Source organism: Pelophylax lessonae, assembly GCF_965119305.1.
Source record: "Pelophylax lessonae genome assembly, chromosome: 3".
In the NCBI taxonomy this organism is placed as follows: domain Eukaryota; kingdom Metazoa; phylum Chordata; class Amphibia; order Anura; family Ranidae; genus Pelophylax; species Pelophylax lessonae.
The window spans coordinates 589,395,449-589,415,940 of NC_138770.1; the positions used below are offsets into that span (position 1 = coordinate 589,395,449).

At 45.5% G+C, this 20,492-nt stretch overlaps 1 protein-coding gene across 4 annotated transcripts in view; it reads left to right on the plus strand.

Annotated features, from left to right (window-relative positions):
* The window catches only part of KIF16B (kinesin family member 16B), a 613,875-nt gene that overhangs the window by 38,152 nt on the left and 555,231 nt on the right, over nucleotides 1-20,492 (plus strand). For all 4 annotated transcript variants that reach the window (XM_082252310.1, XM_082252311.1, XM_082252312.1 and 1 more), the window contains exon 2: nucleotides 7,290-7,359. In XM_082252310.1, the coding sequence (XP_082108436.1) occupies nucleotides 7,290-7,359 (70 nt within the window). The remainder of the gene's footprint in view (nucleotides 1-7,289; nucleotides 7,360-20,492) is intronic.

Consider the following 20,492-nt stretch of genomic DNA (forward strand, 5'->3'; position numbering starts at 1 on the left):
TGCTCATTTCTGCCAACAGTCTAGATACGCGCCAGAAATACGGGGAAACAAACAGAGCATTTCATATGCCAGATGTGTTAGGAGAACTTTACAAGTGTTCCAAGCCATTTGCAAGGTTTTGGTTTGTAAATCTGTATTTATAGCAGGGCTGGAGTGAGAGAGGAAGAAGCAGCAGAAGGAGCCAATAGATGAAATAAAGTGGTTGTAAAGACAGAAGGTTTTTTGCCCTAAAGCATTCTCTGCATTAGGGTAAAAAATAGGGATGCACTGATACCAACGAGTATGGGTACCGATCTTTTTTTTTTTTTTTTTTTTTTCTTCTTCGTATTTGCTGATACCAATTACCGATACTTACCGCGGCTGTTTTGTTTACACATCAGCTGTCCGCTATAGTACAAAGCACTGAAAAGTTATTTACAAATTAAATAAATTTTTTTTTTTTGTACATTTTGCACTTTTTTTAATGTGAAATGTATAAATATATGTTAAAGGTGTAAAAATATTAACAAAGCATGAAAAAAAAAGAAAGTTTTAACTAATAATAGTTTATAAATAGAATTGAGCAAAAAAAAAAAAAAAAAAAAAAACAGCAGGAAAATAACTAAATGGAGGGGAATAAAGAGTTAATTAAGGCTGATTAGAGTAAATTAAGGGTTTATATTGGGTCAAACGGAAGAACATTTTTTTTTTTTGTACTTACCAGGCTTCTTTTAACTGACTTCATCTGCAGATCGAAGTTCATTCCTTTTGATCTGTAAATGAAGAAACAGATACAAAAAGAAACATTGTTTCTCTTTATCTTTGTGTTTCAGCAGCTGAACAATGTTGTGTTTTTTTTTTTGACCGCTCCAATTGCTGGACTTCTTTAAAGTAAACGCTCCCTCTCTGATGCTGCTTTTTAACTAGGCCATTATTAGTCATTCTAAAACAACATGCATTATAATGCAGTCCCAGTCGCATGTTACTTTGTTTTGGATGTTTTAAAATTTGTGCTTCCCAGGATAAGCCAGCGCCATCTTAACTATTGTTTCCGGACTCCATTGTACAATATACTGTACTTCCACCCTTTCACTTGCCCTAGGTATAATCTCGCACATGGGCAATATTTTCTTTCCAATCCTCATTCTAGCTCTGTGTAATAAACTCCACTGTATGCTGCAGCAGATCGCCTCTACAGTATGCAGTCCTATGACCAGGTGTACACCCCTTGTGATGTCACATGGTCACCTGGAAGTGTGAAGGAAAATGTAAGCACAGTGCAGCAGGGAGCAGATATGATGGACACGGCATAGATCTCAATAGACTGATCGCACAAAGAACGTGCTGTGAATCGGGAGAGATATGCGCATGCGCCGGTGGCTCATTTAAAAAAAAAAAACAGGACAGATTACAAACAACAGAGCAAGTAAGGAGACATCTAAATACAGAGATTAGTAGTGTTTTTACTGCGGATTATTATATGCACAAGTTAAGGGGGAGAGTTTACTTCAACTTTACCACTTCAGCTGTCAACAGGGGAACCCCGCTGACAGCTGAAGGTTGTTACGGACGAGGTGGTTATCTGCTTTTTATCAACCGATCATTGCGGGCTCTTTTTTTTTTTTTTTTTTTACATTTCAGCTGTCAGTGGGGGAATCCCATTGACAGCTGAAGGAACCAACCTGAAAGTATCAGTTTCCGGTATCGGTGCGCTTGCACGAGTACCGATACTCGTGCAAATGCTTAGTATTGGCACTGATCGGTGCAACCCTAGTAAAAATGCTTCTGTGTGCATCTAGGCCTCTCACCCATCCCCTTCCATCCCCTTCCAACCCAGTCTTCTATGTACCTGAGCCCAATCTCGATCCAGCACTGTACCTGAGAAAAGCGACTCCCTCTGCTCTCTCTCTACTCGCAGAGCAGATGTATAGCAGCAGGAACCATTGGCTCCTGGTAAGTAAAACTGCTTATCCTTGACATCAATGACCAAGTAACCCTTGCAGTGTGGAAGCAGCCCACTCCAAAGGAGGACATTTACTCTTCCTAGAGTTGAGCTTTAAATTGGCTAAATACATTTTAGGTACATCAAAACAAAAGGCATGCTAAGACTTACAATTTTTCTTAGAAAGTAGAAAAGTCTGACCCCTGCTTGTTTGCTATGGAGAAGGACCCAGGCTCTCCGTGTGGAAGCGGTGATCTCTCTGCAGAGGGCCTAATACACCCTCTGCTAAATGAGAGCTACATCTGTCCAATCAAACAGGAAACCCAAGCTTTGCTGATTGCAGAACAATAGGCGTGATTCAGTAGGGGGCGTGCCGTACCTCTGCAGAGGGATTACTGCTTCCACACAGAGCAAGAGACTTTCTCTTCATCTCCAGATTAACCAGAGAACCCACTTACCTATATTTTAGATTCAATGCTACCAAATATGACTGCTTATATGTATCAGGATTTGGTCGATGGGGCTACCATCTGCAGACGATGAAGTTTATAAGTGGCGGGTCCCTTTAAATGCATTTCTGTCTACAAATTGTGTCTCGTGTGTCTTCGGTGATAGTGATGGGTGTAGCTGGGTTTGAATTGGCTCGTTGCCCCTTATGCTCATGTGATGAGGGAGAGGAATTCCCACACAAAGTTAACTGAGCTCATTAAGCACTGCGGTGTGATGAATCACCTTTCCTATACTGCCATGTATTATTTTAGGTCACATTCTTTATTTTTAACATATGTTTTTCACACACACACACTATGGTGGTGGCATTCTTGTTGAGAATTGTAGGGTCTCCCTATTTGACACAGTGTTAAGTTTTAAAGCTCAACTCCAGGATCAGAAAATGTTGTAAAAATAAAAAAAACAGTGATACTTTGCATCTATGCAGGAGCTTCCACTGATAAAGACTGGTTACTGCTGCTCTCTTTCCTGGTGCAGGGGGGCTGGCCTGGTCTCCTCCCCCTTTTCTGGTTTTCTGCAGGCAGTCTGTAATGGGTGGAGCCTGTTGGGCTCCTCCCACACCTCTGCTGTCTGTACAACGTAATGATGTCACTGTTTCTTTTTCAAAATAATATCTTAGGGTCCTTTCACACGGTCCGCCTACGCCGGTGAACTCCGTGCTGCTCAGCGGGTGGATCGATCCGCCGATCCCCTCTGAGCAGGCGGATGACAGCTCCCTCTCCGCTCTGTGTGCAGAGATGGAGGTTTCAGATCCCCGCTGTCCTCTATGGGGGAATTGGATGAGAACGGACCGCCTGTCTGTTCTCATCCGATCCGCTGGACGGATGGAAAATAGGGTTTCAAGGACAGGATCGGAATCGGGATAGCAGCTGGTGTCAGCGGAGATGTCTCCGCTGACATCCGCTGCTCCATAGGGATGCATGGAGGATTCCGATCAGGTCCGCCTAAAAAACTGACGGGCGGATCTGATCGGATCGTTCGTGTGAAAGGGGCCTAAGTTTGCAAAAACATTTGTTACACATACAATTGATTTATATCCTTTGTGGTTATTGAGAAATATACAGTAAACCCCCGTTATATCGCGGTTCAGTTTTTGCCGTCCCGGTATATTGCGTGTTTTTTTTTTTTTTTCTGTAAGACCTATTAATATTATTTTACTAATTAAATCATTGTTAGTTAAAATATTTTTGTGTTATCCATTGCTCTTGCTCTTCTGTCTCTCAGTATCTTTTTTATGTGTTTACATGTGTTTCTATTGTTTTAAAAGTGTGTTTAAGACCCCGTTCAGACAGGGGCGACACGACTTGGTGTGGCGACCTGTAAAGTCGCGGTGCACCGCGACCTCAGCACGACTTGCAGGGACTTCATATCATTGAAGTCAATGCAAGTCGCCTCCAGGTCGCCCCAAAGTTGTACAGGACCCTTTTCTAAGTCGGAGCGACTTGTGTCGCTCCTATTAGAACGGGTCCTGTGCTAATCGATGGCAAGCGACCCACCGCGACTTGTCAGGCGACCAAGTCGCGCTAGTGTGAATGGGGGCTTAAGACCTTAAAATGCTTTTAAAAGTACAGTGAAAGTTATAAAAACATGCCTAGAGTGTATTTAAATAGGGTCTTTCTATTTTGCGGATTTTCACTTTTCGCAGGTGGGTCTGCGATGGAGGGGGGTTTACTGTATTTCCATAAAAGTTTTTTTTTTTTTTCTTGAAGTTCAGCTTTAACTAATTTTGCTATCCATGTTCACCTTCAGTCCTCACACCAAAAAGATAAATACGATTTCATTGTCTGAATAAAGTTGCCATTGTGTTATGTGTATTGGTATTTGTGTTCCAGTTTGTACCTGTTCTACAGAAATTGCGAGGTCATGTGGCCAGGATCTGAAATGGCCTGAGTAAGCACCTTGGTAAGGGAAACCGAGTACGGTCTGCAGGGGCCCCAAGGGCCACACCGTAAAGCCCCAGTCACACTTGCGAATGGGTTTGTTTTGCAGTTAGATGCAGGATTCCTTTTTGATTAGCTGCGGGTGGAAGCCTCATTGAAAGTAAATGGAGGTTGGCATTTTCTGCAGCCATTCATGGTCGCTCGCATGTAATTACTTATGGAGCGATTGCCTGCAAATGATTGGCCCTGGACATCTGGACAGCCACCTGTACAGCCACCCTGGACAGCCACCTGTTCTTACCACCCCTTCTGACCTCCCATCTGAAAGAGGCCAGTTTCATGAGCAGTTGTACTTAATATTCTTAGTGCCAGGTGTTTTTTTCCATATGTCTAGATACTGTACTTGCGAACCTTTCCAGGTCCAAAATGTAATATTGAACAGAATTAAGCTCAGCCTACCACAACCATCCCAGTTGCTCATGTACCCACTTGGAAAAATGAATTGCCCACCCCTGGTTTAAAGGGATGCATGCACTGCAGCTTTAGTCATGAGAACACAGAAGGTGCCCCATCTGATTATGATGGACCAGCCCCTCCTATTCAGAATCATTATGCACAGGACATGGTGAAACAAACTGCTAATTCTTCAATTCAGAGCCATAAAAAGTAGGAATCTGCAACAAAGAAAAGTGAAATTATGCTTTAACCACTTGCCAACCACCCTATAGGAGTTTCACTGCTACTGGGCGGCAGCTGTGCACAGGATCACGTATGTGTGTGTGTGTGTGTATATATATATATATATATATATATATATATATATATATATATATATATATACACAGTGGGTACGGAAAGTATTCAGACCCCCTTAAATTTTTCACTCTTTGTTATATTGCAGCCATTTGCTAAAATCATTTAAGTTCATTCTTCTTCCTCGTGAATGTACACATAGCACCCCATACTGACAGAAAAACACAGAATTGTTGACATTGTTGCAGATTTATTAAAAAAGAAAAACTGAAATATCACATGGTCCTAAGTATTCAGACCCTTTGCTGTGACACTCATATATTTAACTCAGGTGCTTTCCATTTCTTCTGATCATCCTTGAGATGGTTCTACACCTTCATTTGAGTCCAGCTGTGTTTGATTATACTGATTGGACTTGATTAGGAAAGCCACACACCTGTCTATATAAGACCTTCCAGATCACAATGCATGTCAGAGCAAATGAGAATCATGAGGTCAAAGGAACTGCCTGAAGAGCTCAGAGACAGAATTGTGGCAAGGCACAGATCTGGCCAAGGTTACAAAAAGATTTCTGCTGCACTTAAGGTTCCTAAGAGCACAGTGGCCTCCATAATCCTCAAATGGAAGACGTTTGGGACGACCAGAACCCTTCCTAGAGCTGGCCGTCCGGCCAAACTGAGCTATCGGGGGAGAAGAGCCTTGGTGAGAGAGGTAAAGAAGAACCCAAAGATCACTGTGGCTGAGCTCCAGAGATGCAGTCAGGAGATGGGAGAAAGTTGTAGAAAGTCAACCATCACTGCAGCCCTCCACCAGTCGGGGCTTTATGGCAGAGTGGCCCGACGGAAGCCTCTCCTCAGTGTAAGACACATGAAAGCCCACATGGAGTTTGCTAAAAAACACCTGAAGGACTCCAAGATGGTGAGAAATAAGATTCTCTGGTCTGATGAGACCAAAATAGAACTTTTTGGCCTTAATTCTAAGCGGTATGTGTGGAGAAAACCAGGCACTGCTCATCACCTGTCCAATACTGTCCCAACAGTGAAGCATGGTGGTGGCAGCATCATGCTGTGGGGGTGTTTTTCAGCTGCAGGGACAGGACGACTGGTTGCAATCGAGGGAAAGATGAATGCAGCCAAGTACAGGGATATCCTGGACAAAAACCTTCTCCAGAATGCTCTGGACCTCAGACTGGGCCGAAGGTTTACCTTCCAACAAGACAATGACCCTAAGCACACAGCTAAAATAACAAAGGAGTGGCCTCACAACAACTCCGTGACTGTTCTTGAATGGCCCAGCCAGAGCCCTGACTTAAACCCAATTGAGTATCTCTGGAGAGACCTAAAAATGGCTGTCCACCAACGTTTACCATCCAACCTGACAGAACTGCATTAGTGTCACTGGTTCTCGCAAACTGTCAGTTAGTGTCTGCTTGTCCGCCACAATACGGCAGTCCCGCATTAAGTCGCTAATCACCACGATTACTAGTATAAAAAAAGTTCCAAAAATATATCCTATAGTTTGTAGATGCCATAACGTTCACGTAAACCAATCAATATATACTTATCAAACATTTTTACCAAAAACATGTAGCAGACTACATATTGGCCTAAATTTATGAAGAAATTCAAATTTTTTAATTTCTTTATTGGGTATGTTTAAGCAGAAAGTAAAAAATATTGTTTTTTCTTTTTAAATTGTCCGTCCCTTTTTTTTTTTTTTTTTTTTTTTTTTTTTTAAATGCAATGGTGATCAAAGACCACTAAGACAGTTCTATGTGTGGGTAAAAAATTACATATTTTTTTTTTTGGGTACAGTGTCGCACGGCCGTGCAATTGTCAGTTAAAGTAACACAGTCCCGTATCGCAAAAAGTGGCCTGGGCATGAAGGGGGGCAAATCTTGCGGAGGTCAAGTGTCTTTTGTATCTGCCTGGAATTTAGATTTAAATAAAAAGTTGGAGCACATCTGTGATTTTTCTTTTCTGGTGTATAAAGGGGGTGTTTCTCTTTAAATATGCCTGTACTTCCAATCCTGGATGGACTCATTGCCAGTAACAGATGTGTCCTTTCTGCGCCGTTATGTTACCTCTGTGCATATGCTGCAGTATAAGAATATTAAACATAGTTTGTGTAATGTCTGTATGAATGTGCGCAGAGATTATATGCACAAACATTTTGAGAACAAACGATGCTGTCGGCCTTAACACATTCTTTTATTTGTTCTTCAGGGAGAAGGATCTGGAGGCTAAATTTATTATTGAAATGGAAGGCAAGAAAACAACAATTACCAATATGAAGGCAAGTGCGATCCAATATGTATTTGTTGATGAATGCTGCACTTTTAGTGGCACCCAAGGGTTTCATCTGGAGAGAAGTGTATTCTGTAATCTGCCCGTATGCCTTTTTTTATTATAATTATATTCAAGTAAGGCGGAATTAATGAGCGCGTATAATGGCCTGCAGAAGTATATTGCAGGTGAGGTTACCCTGTGCCAGACAGCCATAGTAAATATATACTGTGCATCTATATACGGCGTTGCCGATTGAGGTCTTGGGTTCAGATGTAATGGACAAGACGAAAAGTGCTGCCAGCAACAAAGCTTTTCATCCTCCGCTGGGCTATTATATTAATGTTTCACGGAGTTTACTGGAAATACCTTCAAATTCCTGTTTATAGAGGATACAGCGGAAATGCCTGTGCATTTTCAGCATTCATTGTTCTGTACACAAATCCTCCATACTTTTTTACAGGTGGTGTTTTTGTGAAAATGACATGAGATGTTTTTGAGATTTTTGTGAAGATGAGATGTTTTCTTGAGAGAGATGGGAGATCAGAAACCATGATCCAGCCTTTGTTCAATCCCCTTTTCACCCAACAATGATGCCATTATTATTGGCATAGCTAAACCCAAAAGGAAAAATGTATTCTATAGTGCAGCTTGCTAAACTTTAGTTGTGATGGGTGCATTAGTTTAGTTTTTTTTTTTTTTTTTTTTATAGGCTTGTTTTCCATTATTTGCACCTGGTGATCCGACCAGCAAATCTCATTTCTCTTTCGTTCATTGACTAACACAGCTCCATATCTTCTTGGTCCTTGGGTTTATGCTGCCCCCTACAGGAGTAGGACACTAGGCAGAAAAAAAATTGACTATGCCCATAGGGCAGTCCCAGGGGGTATACTCCCACTTCCTGCTATAGGTCTTCAGTTTTTTTTCTGCCTAGTCAAGAGTAAGGACCTAGTTCCTTGCTGGAATCTCTGGTCCTAGCATTTTTTTCCTATTTAGATATAATCTTTTGCTTCTTTTTTTTTTATTTTCTGTTCCTGTGAGAACTACAATCAACTGTTGGACTGGGCAACGGACTGGATATTCTAGATTATTACGGTCTTCCGAGTCCGGCCAGCAAGTATGACCCGACCTTAGCTCTGCAACATAGCACCACTGGATGGGGGCTGGCCAGCGAGTAAACCCCTAGCAAGAACGCATAGCCCTGGTCACGACCTGAGTTGCAGCGTGCCTCTGGCCCACAGCACCCCCATTCATAGAAACATAGAAACATAGAATGTGTCGGTCAGATAAGAACCATTTGGCCCATCTAGTCTGCCCAATATATCTGAATCCTATGAATAGTCCCTGGCCCTATCTTATATGAAGGATAGCTTTATGCCTATCCCATGCATGCTTAAACTCCTTCACTGTATTTGCAGTTACCACTTCTGCAGGAAGGTTATTCCATGCATCCACTACTCTCTCAGTAAAGTAATACTTCCAAGATGGTGCAGCGGTCTGCCTGGAACGGTGCCCGCCCTGTCCCATGGTGTGACGAGTAGTGTCCCCCCCCCTCCCTTCTGGTTGTTTTTTGGCGTGGACGTGGGCCCTCCCTGGGTTGGTCCGACCCCAGAACGCCCTTCCTACGCACGTAACGCTCCCCTCTCATGGGGTGGCCATGCCTGTTATGTTTGGGGGCGTCGAGTGGGTGCTGGCTGCCGGCTGCTCAAAGTGTGTTTTTTGGGGGGTATGGTCCTCCTGGGGGCCCCTCCTTGCTGTCCAGGTGTACCTGGGGGTCCCCAAAGCCACGTGGAGCTGCCATTTTGCTGTGGATGGCTGCTCTATCTATCAGCAGCCATATTTGTGTAGTCCGGTGGCCATTTTCTTGTAGTTTCCCATTGCTATTACACAGCGGCCATGTTTTTGAAGCCTATGGAGCAGTGAATCGGCGGTGGGCCTCTAGTTTCAGTTCCTGAACTTTTTTCTTTCTCTCTGATCACCCACCACTCTGCGTGCAGCTTGGCGCTCTCTCTCTCTCTGTACCTGAGTAGGGAGTGGTGAGTCCCTGTGGGTGCTAGATGGCTCCCTCTTTCTGCTATAGCGTTAACTGGTGCACTGGGACTTGTAGTGCCGCTTGTGCAGCGGTGGGGGATACTTTAACAGATACTTTAACCGGTCCCCAGGTTAACCCATGGAGCCCCTGGAGCACGTGTCACCACCTGACCCCCTCTCAGAGGCTGCGGGCCCCTCTGGGTCTCAGTCCACTTTGTCTGCTATGACGGTGGTCCTGCAGTCACTAGGGTCCAATGTGGATATGGCCCTCCAAAATAGGACGAGCAAAAAGCGTCCTCCGCCTTCACCTGCATCCTCTGTCTCCTCAGATTATGAGGTTGATTTGGCCACCACGGACGTGAGTCACCCTTCTGGGTCTGCGTCCACGCACCCGGAGTGCTCTGATAGCGAGATGAATCCTCTTCCACTACAGTCGCGCATTAAAAGGCGCTAGTGAATGCACTTATTGTATCAGTGCGGGAAACTTAAAAAATTGGAGGACACAGCTACGGCTTCGTCGGCTGCACAGGTGCAATTTGGTACCTGCAGAGCCTCAACGGCGGCTAAGGTATTCCCCTTTCCTGCCTACTTCGACAGCACTGTTGCGTGTCAGTGGGGTTCCCCTAAATGCACTGTTGGTGTCCCTAAGTGTTTCACTAGAAGTATCCTTTTGAAAAGTCCCTGTTAAAGAAACTACCAGTACCACCTGTGGTGGACTCCCAGGTTTCCAGGTTGAACAAAGCCACCCTTCTCCCGGTGGAGGACCCTCTGTCTTTTAAGGACCCTTTTGACAAGAGAGCTGAATCTGTGGTCCGATACCTTTTTTACCATAGCCGGTTTCATTCTGCGGCAGGTTTTTGCTATAACCTTAGTTTCCCAGACCTTAACGGAATGGGATAAGCTCTTGCGCCAGGATTTGGAAGGGGTACAGTCTCCTCCTTACCTGGCGAAGCTATTGGACCAGTTGGTCCAGGGGTCGCAGTATATCTGTGATGCCTCTTTGGATGCTGCCCCCTTAGCTTGCAGGGTATCCATGACAGCGATGACCTTCGCCGCATGATGTGGTTTGAAATATTGGTCTGTGGACCAGGCTTCCAAGAAGGTACTGACTGATCTCCCCTTTGTGGGAGACCGCCTGTTTGAAGCTTCCATGGAGGAGATCATTAGGGGTCTTACAGGAGGTAAGAGTACTCTGCTTCCGCAGACTACCAGGAGCAAAGAGTCTCGTCGCAAACTAGGCCTTTTCCTCTTGGTCCATAAGCAGCCCTTTTTGTCACTCGGGATCTAAGGACCAGGGATCAAAAATTGGCCATAACCCTGCAGGGGGTTCCAAGAGGTCCTGGCCTGGTAGGTCGAGAGCAGATTCCTCCAGGACCACAGACAAGCTCACTTCTGCCTGAAGAGACGCCCTCACCCGTATCTGAGGTGGGGGGACATCTTTGCTTCTTTCCGGATTGGTGCACCTCCTTTGTTCAAGACAAAAATGGGTCCACAAGTTGATTCGGTCCGGTTACAAGATAGTTTCAGTCCCTGCCTCTGGAAAGGTTCTTCCCTTCCAACCTGCGCTTGTCCCCAGATCACCTACGAGGTCGTCTTGGGACTGTGCAGGATCTGCTCTCACATTGTACCGCTTCCAGAATCGGAACGCATTCAGAGGTTTTATTCAAACCTTCTTACTGTTCCAAGGAAGAAAAGGCAAGAACCATCCAGTCCTGGACCTCAAGGCCTTGAACTGCTTTGTGCGTGTTCAGAAGTTTTGGATGGAGTCCATTCACACCGTAGTGGCATCCCTTCATCAAGGGGATTTTTTGGCCTCTATCTACATCAAGGATGCTTAAAGTAAATATGTGCAGCGCTACATAATGTGATATCATATAACCTATTCACAAAAAGCAGTAAATCACATAAAGAATACGTGATAAATTGGTGTCCATAAGATATGTGACATGTAACTGATAGTGACAACAATAAAGTCCCATATAAAGGAAAAGTCCCAATAGGTGATAAAATTGGTCCAGTTCAAGAAAAAGATCCAACTCAAGGATAAATAAAGGAAACCCAGGATCCCGTCACCAGATGAACAAGTAAAATGGACGCTCACCAAATGCTGTGGGTCTGTACTGTCATATGACATACAGACCAGCCAGGCTTTAAGATACAATCCAGAAATCCTCCTTATAATGACCATAGATGTTGCTCCAGGCTCATAGGAAATGGGGGGAGGAATTATGAGTCCCTCATATACCAGACCACATGAAAGCCAAAAAGAGAAGGGAACATAGCGTAAAACTGCTTAAAAAACTTTAATAGCAAGCAGAGGTCTACTCTACCAGCCTGTCCGGGTGGGGAGGGGTCTTGGGCACAGATTGCGCTCAGGGCTTTTGGACTCTGAAGGAGTCCAACCTGCCGATCAATATCCTGGAAATTCGGGCGATCAGGCTATGCCTGACCCAATGGACGGATCGTCTGCAGGGACACCTGGTAAGGATTAGTTTGGACAATGCCACGGCAATCCTCAAGGGGGCACCAAAAGTGCCCTAGCGGCCCAGGAAGTAGCCGTCATTTTAAGGTGGGCAGAACTTTTTTTGTTTCAGCCATCTCTGTTGTGCATATTCCAGGGGTGGAAAATTGCCAGGCGGACTAGCTCTGTTGGCAGACGTTGGATCAGGGAGAATCGTCTTCCCACCTTTAGGTGTTTCATCAACTGTGTCTCCGGTGGGGACTCCCGATGTGGACATGTTGCCCCTCGTCCCAACAGGAAGGTGCAGAGGTTCGTAGCAAGGTCTCGGGATCTTCTGGGTGACGCCACAGACGCTCTGGTGGCCCCATCGGGCCAGTATCATCTGATATACGCATTTCCTCCTATAACTCCTCAAGACTCCTGTGAAGAATTGAGGCAGAAGGGATTCCAGTAATCCTAGTGGCCCCAGACTGGCCTCGCAGGTCTTAGTACGCAGACCTGGTAGGACTGGTCGCCGATGTTCCTTGGAGACTCCCTCTCAGAGAACTACACCGTTAAAAGCTAGAAAATCTACTTCTAGGAATATTTATCATTCAGTCTGGAGGGCGTACATTGTTTTGTGTGCGTCTCTGGGGTTTTCCCCTGTTCCTTTTCGATGTCTAATGTCTTGGAGTTTCTCCAAAAAGCTGTAGATCAGCGTTTGGCCTTGGGTGCCATAAAAGGCCAGATTTCTTCCAGCGCCCGTTGGCTACAAATTGCTTGGTTCACACCTATGTTCAGGGGTCTGCCACCTGGCTCACCCAGTGAGGTCTCCGTTACCTCCGTGGAACCTCAATTTGGTGCTGTCGGTTCTTCAGAAACCGCCTTTTGAAAATATTCATGAGCTTACTTTGTCACATAAGGTAGCCTTGTTGGTGGCTATTACTTCTGAAAGCCAGGTGTTGGAGTTGGCTGCCTTGTCTGATCGAAAGTGGTGCTATGTCCTTGCCAGTCGTTCCTTCCTAAGGTCGTCTCTGGTTTCCATTTAAATTAAGACATTGTGTTGCCTTCCTAGTGTCCTAAGCCTAAGCACCCTAAGGAGATTACCTTGCATTCTTTGGATGTGGTTCGGGCAATCAGGGTGTACCTCGTGGCGACGGAGTCACTCCGAAAATCGAATTCTCTATTTGTCCTTATGGATGGACCTCGTAAGGGGCTTGCCACATCTACTACGACCATTTTCAGATGGATCAGGCAGACGGGGGAGCAGGCCTACTCCATTGAGGGTCAGGATCCTCCTTTTCCTATTAAGGCGCATTCTACAAGGGCGCTTAGTGCCTCTTGGGCCTTCCGCCATAAGTCGGCCACCTGGTCGTCTGTGCACACTTTCACAAAATGTGGAAGGGGGATGTGTTGGCATCTGCGGGTGCTACCTTTTGGCCACAAGGTTTTGCAGGCTGCTGTTGGAGAGGATTAGTCCTATTTTGAGGGTGTATTTTTTGTCAGGTGAGCTATAGTTGTTCCTGGTTGAGCTCCTGTTTTACCTGGTTGGCTACGTTTAGCCTTTGGAAAGTGTGTTTATTGCTGTGTTCTTCCCACCCTAATGTTGACACTGCTTTGGGACGTCCCAATGGTCAAGAAGATATGGAGCTGTGTCTGTTAATGAACGAAAGAGGAAAAAAAATGGATTTTTTTTTTTAAATGTTGTGTTTTTTTTTTTTTTTTTTTTTTTTTTGTAAATCAATTTTTATTGAAAAGATAGGAAAATAGTAACAATACATGCAAACATTGTAAACAGAGGTACATTCTTAGATGAGCACGTACAATACCAACAAGTGAGAAGTAGCGAGAATTGTTTTTGTAAAAGTGCCGGTTTCATACATAAAAAGAGAAATACAATGAAAAGAGCACACAACCTGCACTCACTCAATACTGAGCTTGTAATAGGGATTTAGCTTAGATTTTATGGAAAACGAGCTCCCACCCCCGTTGGGTACACACTGTGGGAGCACCGTCTCCATACTCTTATTTCTCAGACACAAGTGTCGCCACCACCTGTGTGTGACTCCCTATCACAATCGTCATGGAAGTGTTATTAACATGTAGTTATCAAGAACAACCAAACAAACTATGGACAGGGGATGGGGTAAAGGGACGGATAGGGCAGGGGGGGGGGGGGGGGAAATTTGCCACCGGTGCAATAATCCTGCATCTGAAAATAGTCTTCTAACGTATCATATCATGAGAAAAGATTACACATTTAGTCAGGGGGTTGATCAATCCAAGATTTCCACTGTTTCTTGAAAATGTCTGCCTTCCTAAGTTTGAAGGTGAGCATCTTTTCCATTTCGTACTGGAGGGCTACTCTATTTTTAACCTCTGCCAGGCATGGAGGGCTAGTAGTCCTCCATTTGGCTGCTATTGCTATTCTGGTAGCAAATAATATATGCGCCAATACCTTCCTGGGACCAGGAGGATAGGAATCCAAACCTAGCCCCAGCAAGGCTAACTCAGGTGTTGGGTGGGAAGGCATTCCCAATAGTCGTGAAGCCCAGTTGAAAACTACCTTCCACATGGGTTGGACCACCGGACAGCTCCAGAATACATGCAATATATTACCTTGCATTTGGCATTCCAGCCAGCAGAGGGGGGAGCATTTCTTATCCATAGCATGGAGTCTAGCTGGAGTCATAAAGTATCGATGAAATAGCTTCTGGGAGTTGTCCCAGTGGTCCACACATGCCGAAGAAGAACGGCTGTACTGGAACGCTTTCACCCACTTTGAAACATGGAAGGATTGGCCCAATTCTAATTCCCATTTTAGAATGGTAGGGGTTTTGCGTAAAGGAGGTTGATAGTTGAAATATCTATAGCAAAGTGAGATACCTTTAACAGTGGGGTGGGATTTAGCAATAAGGAATTCCCAAAGCCTTTTTGGTATAGGGGTAATTTTTGAAGCGTGGTCCCTGTTATATGCTGAAATTTGGAACTTAGTTAACATGTCAAGGGCCGATTGGGGCTGGATTAATCGCTCGGAGAAGTGAAAACCCCTCCTTCTCCAATGCAGAGTCGAAACTCCCGGAACGAGTAAGTCATACGCAGCTAGGGGGATATCCAGTTTGACACATTCCTCGTCACCGAAGGTTTGACTAAGGAGATGGGTCCACGCCTGTAAAGTAGCTTGAATGGTAGGGTAAGAGGGAACTTTAAGTTTATGTAGCATGCTAGCTGCAGAAGTTAGGGCATGCAGGTTTTTACCAGGGGAAACATGTCTTTCAATCTGATTCCATAAGTTATCTTCTTGGTGTACAAACCAATAGCGGGCTCGTGCCAGTACTGCTGCTCTATAGTACGCTTGTGCATTAGGGAGACCTACTCCCCCTAAATTGTGGGGTTTATAGAGAGTGGTCAAGGCTATCCTAGGTGGTCTCCCATCCCAAATAAACTTCCGTAGTTGAGATGCTAGTTTATTGAAAAATATTTGGGGGATGGGGATGGGAAGTGTCCTGAAAAAGTATAATAACTTCGGAAGGACCTGCATTCTGTATGCAGCAATTCTGCCCAGCCAGGAGAGATGGACCTTCCTGATTTGGGAGAATTCATCCGCAATGCTATCCAATAACGGCAGGAAGTTATAGTCATACAATTTTGTGACCGGAGAGGTAAGTTGGACACCCAAATATGTTATCGAGGGAGCTTCCCAGTTGCATGGAAACACAGCTTTAAGATTGGATATGTCAGCAGACGGGATTGAGATCGGAAGAGCATAGCATTTGGCAGTGTTAATCTTATAATATGAAATTTGACCGAATAGTCGAACAATTGATTGTAGTGCAGGTAACCATACACTGGGGTCAGTCAGGGTCAAAATTATATCGTCAGCAAAAAGTCCCAATTTGTGTTCAGTTCGACCAACTTTTATACCTTTAATGGTAGGGTTGGACCTAATGGCTTCTGCCAGTGGTTCTATAGCCAGGGAGAAAACTATTGGGGAGAGGGGGCATCCCTGCCTCGTGCCATTTGTCAGGGTAAATGTATCTGACAGGATCCCATCTGTGAGGACTCTCGCCGAAGGTGTAGTATAAAGGGCCATAATAGCCGAATGAATAAACCCATGAAACCCAAACTTAGTGAGAGTTTTGGACAGATAGCCCCAATGGACCCTGTCAAAGGCCTTTTCGGTGTCCAGCGCCAAAAAGACCATTGGAGTAGGGTGTTCCTCAACAAATTTTAAAAGATCAATCATGCGACGAGTACCATCTGTAGCCTGCCTGCCCTTCACAAAACCTACTTGATCCAGACCCAGCAGATACGGCGTGCAGAGTAATAGCCTGTTAGCTATTACCTTCGCATAGATCTTCAGGTCCACATTTAACAAAGATATGGGCCTGAAGTTGAGGGGGAAGTCCGTTGTTTTTCCTGGTTTAGGGATGGTAACTACTGTAGCTTGGAGCATTTCCGGAGGGAATTTGCCAGAAGTAGAGGCCGAGTTAAAAAGCGGGGCAAGATGAGGGATAATTGTGGGGGCCATCAATTTATAGTATTCTGCGGAAAATCCGTCCCGTTCCCGGGGATTTGTGTAGTGGAAGGGAATCCATTACATTCTGAATTTCTACTTGGGAGAAGGGCTTGTTCAATATTTCCAGGGAGGCGTCATCTATTTTTGGTAAGGAAAGTGAGGATAAGAAACTGTCAATGTCGTGGTCCTTGGGGTCATGGGTGTTGGGATCGTCTTTAAGATTATACAACGAACTGTAGTAGTCCCTAAAGACGTTAGCTACATTCTTAGGGTTTTTGAAGATTCTACCTGAACTATGGTGTTTAATCATGGGAATATGAGATTTAACCCGTTTTTTCTTAAGTTGGGAAGCTAGAAGTTTACTCGCTTTATTGCTTTGAGAATACCAGGTCAGTTTTAATCTTTTAAAAAATACATCATGGTCACGTAGTAGGGTAGTTCGAAGGTCGGTCCTTAAGTTATTAAGTTCTGTCACAACATTAGGAGAGCTAACTCTACCTGATTTGTGGAGTTGTTCTAAACCTGCAATTTTAGACTGCAAATCAGTTATATGTGCTGCTCTTTTCTTCCGATCCCTAGCCGTCTGCTGAATCAGGAGACCTCTGGCCACCGCTTTATGGGCACACCAAACCACCTCAGGGGAGGTTGTACCATCAGCATTAATGCGAAAATATTCATCAATCTTAGCCTTGAGTTCTACACTATACTCCGGGTGAGCTAACACAAAAGTGTCATTACGCCAGATAGGAGCGTGGTATCTGCTGGAGCCATCCATTATATCCATAGTGACGGGAGCATGGTCCGACCATGTGATAGAATGGATGTCTGCCTTGACAATTTGTTGCAGGAGATATTTGTCTGTCAAGAAAAAATCAATTCTAGAATAGCTGCTATGGACAGATGAAAAAAAAGAGTAGTCTCTCTCAGTGGTTCGAAGACACCGCCACGGATCAAACAATGCCTCCTCTACACAAAGGGAGCCTAAATTAGGCCTGCGTCTTCGCCCCACTGATGAGCAATCCAAGTCCGCATTCATAACAACATTGAAATCACCGCCAAGTAATAAGCGCCCCTTGGCTAGTTTTTTTGCCCAAAGGAATGTTTTCCGCAGGAACTTCAAAGGGTGCCTGCTGGGGGCATATATGTTCACAATGGTATATAAAACGTCATTAAGTTCCACTATTAGCAGGAGGGCCCTGCCACGAGAGTCTTCTGCTTTATGCAGCAATTCGAAGGTTAGAGTATCTCTAAAAGCCACCAATACTCCTTTCCTCTTGGAAGAATCATTGGCCGTGAAAATGTGTGGGAATTTAGGGTGTGAGCATTTAGGTGCTTTGTTACCTGCAAAATGAGTTTCCTGGATGCAGAGAATGTCACTTTGGTGCTGCAGTGCTGTTTTCCATAGGCTTCTCCGCTTGTAAGGGCTGTTTAGACCCCTGGCATTAAGGGACATCACTCTAATGACCATCGTGGTGTGAGACAGTGATGGCGTAGCTCCTGGTGGCAAAGAAGGAAAAAGGGGGAGGGAAGGAAACCAAACAAAGAGGGACTGCACAAGTCATCCTGTACCAGAAATTTCTGGAATACTTGAGGAAGTTCCGTGTGATCCTGAGTACCTATGAATATGTAAAAAAAATCAGAAAAAACGAGAAGGGCAGGTAGGCAAAACAAAAAAGTTGCAACAAGGATGCAGGTAATCCCGCACAAAAGCATAGGGGGAAACAAAGTCAGGTGAACCGCACAACGGGTGCGCTGGGCTCCGAACGGGTCATATAAGTGACCTGATGGACATGCCAGTAGAGCATAATTCTAACTCATGTGGCTTCATCGTGGGAGTTGTTAGTACGTCGTGGTTGACCTTGATGTGAGGCAGTACTTCTGACGTCCTCATGAGGGAGATATCCCCATTGCCGAAGTAGCTCCAGTCCTCTGGCCAGAGAGGAAATGGCGTGGGAAGCGTTATTTACCGTGACAGTAATTTTTGCAGGGAAACCCCACTTATACAGGATTTTGTGGTTCCTGAGGATCTTGGTAATAGGCACTAAGTTGTGTCTAGCTGAGAGGGTGGCTTGAGAGAGATCCGTGAACAGGGAGATTCCAGCATATGGATCTGGGAGCGCAGGGTTTTGCCTCGAAGCGCATTAGTTGATCTTTTACATGGAAGAAATGTATACGGGCAATACCGTCCCTGGGGACTGTTTCAGGGATATGAGACGGCTTCGGCAGTCTGTGAGCCCTGTCAATAAGGAGGTCTGCAGGAGTGAGCGTGGGCAGGGCAGCATGCATAAGCTGTTGAAGGAAAGAGGAGAGCTCCACTGGCTTCACTGATTCCGGAATCCCTCGGAATTTAATGTTATTCCTCCGCGCCCTGTCCTCTAAGTCTGCCACTTTCAGCTTAAGGTGCTTGAGCTCTTCTTCTAATTCAAAGTGAGCATCCACTAGCTCATTATGCGCTCCTGTGAATTCACTCAGTTTGTTCTCAGTGTAGTCCATCCTGTCTCCCAGTGAGGCTATTTCTTTCCTGGTGGATCTCATGAAAGTTGCCATATCCTGCTGTAAGGCCCCCCTCAATGTCCTCATCATATCCTTCATTGCTGTATCTGTAATAGCCTGACCAGTTGTGGGGTATGCATCCAGCTTCTGGCCATAGGAGACTGTCTGCTCCATGGATTCCCTCTCCTCCATTTCCTGGCCATCTAGCTCCTTGTCCTCATCATCCCCTGTCAGCCTTCTCTTTTGTTTAATGGGGCTAGAGAATGGGGAGGTTTGCTGTGTGGTGTGATCGTCAGGAGACTCACCGGGGTCCAGGAGAGGAGTCCTGGCTTGGTTCGATCCTCCACAGCGTGAGGCGGGAGAGCGGGACCTCGCACGGGCGCCATTTTGACTGGCGCGGCTCGAGGCAGGGCAGAAGAACTCTGTGAGTTTCTTAGGCTTGTCCCGCTGTTTTCTCTTCCCCACTGTAGCCATTTCGAATCCTGGCACTGCTAGGAGTTGACCCGACCGGGTGAAATCACTGGATAGTCGCTTGGGATGGCTTAATTTGGCCCGTTGTAGCAGAGCGGCGTGATCACTCGTCCATCCGCTCCGGCTGCCGGCTCCGCCCCCAAAAAAATGGATTTTTGTCTTACCCTAAAACCCTTTTCTCTGATGTTCATTGATGGACACAGCACCCGCCCCTCTATTGAGTAAGGTTAAATGTTCTTCTGGCCCTGCTTGTTACAAAACTGTAGACCTATAGCAGGAAGGAGGAGTATACCCCTGGGACTGCGCTATAGGCGTAGTCAAACTTTTTCCTGCCTAGTGTTCTACTTCTGTAGGGGGCAGCATAAACCCAAGGGTCAAGAAGATATGGAGCTGTGTCTGTCAATGAACATCAGAGAAAAGGATTTTACAGTAAGACAAAAATCCAGTTATTTCTATCCTTCTTTTAAAGGAGAAGTAAAGCCAAAGCTCGTTTGGCTGTTCTTCTGTGGATCACAGGAGTGCAGATCGTTCTGCACTCCTGTGACCCGTTTTTCAGCAGACAGTGGGCTGACGTCAAAGAGCCAGAGCAGGCTCGGGCAAGACCGCGAGAATGCAGTCGAGATCTGCCCACATGCCTGGACTGGCATCCAGTTATTTCTATCCTTCTTTTAAAGGAGAAGTAAAGCCAAAGCTCGTTTGGCTGTTCTTCTGTGGATCACAGGAGTGCAGATCGTTCTGCACTCCTGTGACCCGTTTTTCAGCAGACAGTGGGCTGACGTCAAAGAGCCAGAGCAGGCTCGGGCAAGACCGCGAGAATGCAGTCGAGATCTGCCCACATGCCTGGACTGGCATCCAGTTATTTCTATCCTTCTTTTAAAGGAGAAGTAAAGCCAAAGCTCGTTTGGCTGTTCTTCTGTGGATCACAGGAGTGCAGATCGTTCTGCACTCCTGTGACCCGTTTTTCAGCAGACAGTGGGCTGACGTCAAAGAGCCGGAGCAGGCTCGGGCAAGACCGCGAGAATGCAGTCGAGATCTGCCCACATGCCTGGACTGGTACCTGGCTCAGCCTCTCAGCGAGTCACTGAGAAGGCTGAGCCAGCCGCTCCCTCTACAGCCCAGCACTCAAGTGAGCGAGGAGGGGGGGGGGGGGGGAGAGCAAAGAGTGGTGAGAACCGAGCGATCTGCGGTG